At 36.7% G+C, this 6,050-nt stretch overlaps 1 protein-coding gene across 1 annotated transcript in view; it reads left to right on the top strand.

Annotated features, from left to right (window-relative positions):
* The window catches only part of LRIF1 (ligand dependent nuclear receptor interacting factor 1), a 19,102-nt gene extending 13,401 nt beyond the window's left edge, over positions 1-5,701 (top strand). Inside the window, 5 exon segments of the mRNA XM_017869637.1 lie at positions 93-973; positions 976-1,592; positions 2,756-3,028; positions 4,469-4,526; positions 4,529-5,701. Coding sequence (XP_017725126.1) covers positions 93-973; positions 976-1,592; positions 2,756-3,028; positions 4,469-4,526; positions 4,529-4,908 — 2,209 coding nt within the window. The 3' untranslated portion in view covers positions 4,909-5,701.
* The last annotated feature ends 349 nt before the right edge of the window (positions 5,702-6,050 follow it).

Below are 6,050 nucleotides of genomic sequence, written 5' to 3'. Positions count from 1 at the left end.
ATTTAAAAATAATATTTACAAATATATATTTTTAAATAAAATGTATATACCATGTAGTATGTTTGTATTTATTTACTCAATGTTTTTTTAAGTGTTTCAGGCTGCATGTACCAAGTAGTTCAGACGATTGGCTCGGATGGAAAAAATCTTCTGCAATTACTTCCAATTCCTAAGTCTTCTGGAAATCTTATACCACTAGTTCAATCTTCAGTCATGTCTGATGCTTTGAAAGGGAATACAGGAAAACCAGTTCAAGTTACTTTTCAGACTCAGATTTCCAGCTCTTCCACAAGTGCGTCCGTTCAATTGCCCATTTTTCAACCAGCCAGTTCTTCAAACTATTTTCTTACAAGAACAGTAGATACATCAGAAAAAGGTAGAGTTACTTCTGTGGGAACTGGAAATTTTTCTTCATCAGTTTCTAAAGTTCAGAGTCATGGTGTGAAAATTGATGGACTCACCATGCAAACATTTGCTGTTCCTCCCTCAACACAAAAAGACTCATCTTTTATTGTAGTTAATACCCAGAGTCTTCCAGTGACTGTGAAGTCTCCAGTTTTGCCTTCTGGGCATCATTTACAGATTCCAGCCCATGCTGAAGTGAAATCTGTACCAGCGTCATCATTGCCTCCTTCAGTGCAGCAAAAAATACTTGCAACTGCCACCACCAGTACCTCAGGAATGGTTGAGGCCTCCCAAATGCCAACTGTTATTTATGTATCTCCTGTAAATACAGTGAAAAATGTAGTTACCAAGAACTTTCAAAACATTTACCCAAAACCTGTTACAGAAATAGCAAAGCCAGTAATACTAAATACCACACAAATTCCAAAGAATGTTGCTACAGAGACAAAATTGAAAGGTGGTCAGCATTCTCAAGCAGCTCCAGTGAAATGGATTTTCCAAGATAATCTACAACCTTTTACGCCATCTCTTGTTCCTGTTAAGTCTTCAAATAATGTGGCTTCAAAGATTTTAAAACTTTCGTAGATAGGAAAAATTTGGGAGATAATACTATAAATATGCCATCATTGAGTACCATCGATCGTAGTGGGACACAGTCCAAAAATATGCCTATTAAAGATAATGCTTTGGTTATGTTTAATGGGAAAGTCTATCTGTTGGCTAAAAAGGGGACAGATGTTCTGCCATCACAAATTGACAAACAGAATTCTGTTTCTCCTGATACTCCAGTAAGAAAAGACACGTTACAGATAGTGAGTTCAAGTCCAGTCACAGAAATATCCAGAGAGGTTGTAAATATTGTTTTGGCTAAAAGTAAATCTTCCCAGATGGAGACAAAATCACTTTCCAATACCCAGCTTGCTTCCATGGCCAATCTAAGGGCAGAGAAGAATAAAGTGGAGAAACCATCTCCTTCTACCACAAATCCACATATGAACCAATTCAGTAACTACTTAAAACAGAGTAAGACTTTATTCACAAATCCAATCTTTCCAGATGGATTTAGTACAGGACACAATGCCCCCAGAAAAGGAAGTATCCTCCAGAGCATAGAGAAAATAAGTTCCTCTGTTGATGCAACAACTGTTACTTCACAACAGTGTGTTTTCAGAGACCAAGAACCAAAGGTAATTTTCCCATGTCAGGGTGCTCTTTTTATATATCTATATAGAAAAGTTTGTTTTCTTAATTCTCAAAGTTATCTATGATAACATCTTTCCCCCACTGCCAACCCTATCACACACAGACTGTACACATATGAGTATTTAATTTCAAAACTTCCATCTGAGCAAATTTGAGGAGGAGTACAATTGGGTACAATCTTGTACAAAGGAGTACAATCTTTCTCTTGAATCACTTGGCATGCCAAATCTTTAAAACAAAAAAAATGACAGAGCAAAAAAGTTTAGAAGAGTTGGGGAAGGATAATGTGAATTCAAAGCTTAGTGAAAATGTGTGAGTATATGTATATACATACATGTATGTATGTATGTTCATATATAATAGCCTTTCTAGTATATGAGGAGATAGTATGCATGTAAAAGAGTTGGTTTCGGGGTTTTGTGGGGTTTTTTTGTGGTAGTGGTGGTATACTGTGGAAAAGGTGAGACAGGGCTAATCAATACCTTTCAGTAATTTGTGGAAATAAGATTGTATCAGCATCTTTGATGAGTTTGTTTATTTTTTGGTAGACAAATTTCATTTTTCTTTTTATTAGCTCTTTGTGACTCCTCAGCCAGTTACCCAACATGCTCACATAGTTACCTTATGTTCGACTTAAGGTTTGTCTGTCTGTGTGCTTACTAGATATTTGTACCCACCTTTTCCTTGCTTACTTAGAGGTCTACTCAGTAATGTCAGCATTTCTCCCCTTCAGTACAGAATTCATTGAACTCCAGAGATGTAAGGAGGTAAATTCTGATTGTTAAATACAAGATTGATTAAAGGCATGTGTGACTTTTCCAGAAGACTACAATTTCTAAATAATGTCATATATGTTATTTTAATGTCATTAGTATGTATTCTCATTTCAGTTGTTTTAGAGTTGACTACTTACTGCCTTTCTAGTACAACAAATTAATTGAGAAATTGTAGGGGGGAATGTTTTAAGTTTGTACTTCCTTTTATTCAGTTTTTTGAGTGTGGGTGGTAAGGCAAGGATAATACAAACCAATCATAAAGCATGATATGTTCTTTTATGTAAGATGAAATAATCACTTAGTTGCTTGTTTAATAAAGTAACTTGAATAATTAGCAGTATTGTTTGTGTGTTTTCTTTTCCTAATTCCAGATCCATAATGAGATGGCATCAACATCAGATAAAGGTGCCCCAGGAAGAAATGACAAGAAGGACTCCCACGGAAGAAGTAATAAGGCGTCACATCTGAAGAGTGATGCTGAATTAAAAAAGATATTTGGCCTTACTAAAGATTTGAGAGTGTGCCTTACTCGGATTCCTGACCATTTGACCTCTGGAGAAGGTTTTGATTCCTTTAGCAGTTTGGTAAACAGTGGCACTTACAAAGAGACAGAGTTTATGGTGAAGGAAGGAGAGAGAAAACAGGTAGGTAATACATTTTCATGTGCTCTTCATAGGTACTACAAATGATACACTAATATTAATTTTCTTGATTTGGTTTTAACCCTTGTGCATTAGTATAAATGACGGTTGTTACTGGTTTTGCAAATATATAGTACCAAAACGATATTTAAAACAACCGGGCCCCAGCACTTTGGGAGGCTGAGGCAGGTGGATCACCCGAGGTCAGGAGTACAAGAGCAGCCTGACCAACGTGGTGAAACCCCGTCTCTACTAAAAATACAAAAATTAGCTGGGCGTGGTGGCGGTCGCCTGTAATCCCAGCTACTCGAGAGGCTGAGGCAGGAGAATCACTTGAACCCGGAAGGTGGAGGTTGCAGTGAGCCGAGATCGCATCATTGCACTCCAGCCCAGACGACAGGGCAAGACTCCATCTCAAAAAAATAGAACCAGGCCGGGCGCCGTGGCTCATGCCTGTAATCCCAGCACTTTGGGAGGCCGAGGTGGGCGGATCACGAGGTTAAGAGATCGAGACCATCCTGGCCAACATGGTGAAACCCCATCTCTACTAAAAATACAAAAAATAGCTGGACGAGGTAGCGCACGCCTGTAGTCCCAACTACTCGCGAAGCTGAGGGCAGGAGAATCGCTTGAACCTGGAGGGCGGAGGTTGCAGTGAGCTGAGATGGCGTCACTGCACTCCAGTCTGGCAACAGAACGAAACTCCTGTCTCCAAAAACAAAAAAAAAATTGTATATTTTTATACACACACACACACACGCACAGGTAAAATGCATCCCAGTTAAAGATGTGTTTTAATTGTTTTTATTCACCAGTGACATTTTTTTTTCCATTGTGTTACAAGAAAATGGTCATAGCTTTTTAACTAGTCATTCTACTTTGAGAACTCTATCTAAATGAAATAATTCAAATGTAGTGGAAGATATAAGCATGCATATGTTCTTAATACTAACCTTTTAAGCAACTTATATATCTAATAATGATAAAAAGAAATGTCTATAACTTTGTCTACTGTTTTACTTTGACTTATGAATATATCATTATCGTGTAATATTCTGAACTTTAGATCAGAGACTAGTAAACCTTTTCTAATGAAAATCCTCCACATGTGCCTGCTGTGCAAAGGAAAAGAAAAAAATTAAATCACTTGTATATCTCAGGCACTTTACAAGTGCTATTATATTTCTGTGGTAGGTCAGTATGGCTTCTAATACTTGAGCAAGAAAATGTGAATTAGGCAATTTCTTCTTACTGAATGTGATTAAGACATTTTGGTAGCATACAGTGGGAAATATTTCTTTCTTGCTGTAGTTGTCTTCCATAAATTTTGTTAATTGTAATAGGTAAATATTTGTTTCTGCAGATGTTGTTAAACTTGATAGTACCTCGTGCATTTAGCAATAACATTTTGTTTTTGTTTTGGAATGTTGTTTGATATTGCAGCAGAATTTTGATACGAAAAGAAAAGCAAAAACTATTAAGAAGATGGATCACATAAAGAAGAGAAAACAGAGAATGCTTATAACACAATCATAAATGGGGAAGCTAATGTCACCAGTTCCCAACCTCTAAGCAGTATTTTACCAGCTTCAGATGTGTCACAACATAACATTCTCACTAGTCACAGCAAAACCAGACAAGAAAAGAGAACTGAGATAGAATACTATACCTATGAGAGGCAAGAGAAAGGCACATTGAATTCAAATGCAGCTTATGAACAAAGTCATTTCTTCAATAAAAATTATACCGAAGATATTTTCCCAGTGACACCACCAGAGTTAGAAGAAACCATTCGAGATGAAAAAATAAGAAGACTTAAGCAGGTGCTGAGAGAGAAAGAAGCAGCTCTTGAAGAAATGCGTAAGAAGATGCACCAAAAATAAAATCTCCTGTACCTAAAGACTTCAATGAAATAGCTGTTTTTTAAAATATACTTCCGCATTAATAAGTTAATTGTAGATGTGTTCTGAAAGTGTCTTTGAATACGAAACTTGTTTTTTCATCAGTTAATTATAGAACTTTTATTTAAGGAATACAGAAAAGGTTGATTCACATATAACTTGTGAATAATTTACATGGGGTATCTATACCTTTGTCTTAGATACCTTTTTTTGGAAGGATAAAATTTTATATTTTTCTATTATTTTAACTAGAATTCTCCAAGTTTGAATATTTGGGCAGGGTTTTTCTTATTGTTTGTATCTTTACCTAAATTGCTCAGGCATTATTCCAGCAGTAGATAATGACTGTATTACTGAAATTTTACAATCCAAGAGAGGAAATCAGCTCCAAACTTAGCTTTTCCAATGGATTTGTATATGTACTTGCTTGATCTCTTTACCCTTAAAATGATGATACCTTGTACTCACCATTTTTTTTTAATGCCATGAAAGAATATGTATTATGGCAACATTATTTAAACATTGAAACATTTCTCAAGAATGAGCAACATTTGTTTTGTAACTTACAATGTAATTTTATATAATCCAAAGTGTATTTTAGAATTCTGGCTATTTGATGTTTTGTTTGCTTATAGTGATGTGTTGTTCCCAGGCAAATGCTCCTTTTTTTTTTTCTTTTTTTTGAATATGTACATATGTTACTGAGATTGTGTAAAAAGTAGATCCTGAACAGTTGTCACGTTTAACATTTCTTAAACTGTAAAAGTATATTTTCTCTCTGTCTGGTTAATCTTTAATTTGGGAAGGTTTGGGAATGGTGTAGGCATAGGGATTAAGAGATGGGGAGTTAGCTGAACGTGGTGTGTGTTTGTAGTCCCAGCTGCCCAGGAGTCTGAGTGGGGGGAGAATTGCTTGAGCCTAGGAGTTTGAGGCCAGCCTGGGCAGCACAGCGAGACTCTGTCTCTTAAAGAGAGAGAGGAGGAGGAGAATAAGGTTAATAAAAATTTATCAGGTCAGGCGTAGTGGCTCACACCTGTAATCCCAGCACTTTGGGAAGCCGAGGTGGGCGGATCACCTGAGGTCGGGAATTTGAGACAAGCCTGGCCAACATGGCGAAACCCTAT

The sequence above is a fragment of the Rhinopithecus bieti genome, unplaced genomic scaffold (genome assembly GCF_001698545.2).
Source record: "Rhinopithecus bieti isolate Rb0 unplaced genomic scaffold, ASM169854v2 scaffold_3040, whole genome shotgun sequence".
In the NCBI taxonomy this organism is placed as follows: Eukaryota; Metazoa; Chordata; class Mammalia; order Primates; family Cercopithecidae; genus Rhinopithecus; species Rhinopithecus bieti.
The sequence above is the reverse complement of the archived record's forward strand: the minus strand, read 5'-3'. Positions and strand labels throughout refer to the sequence as shown.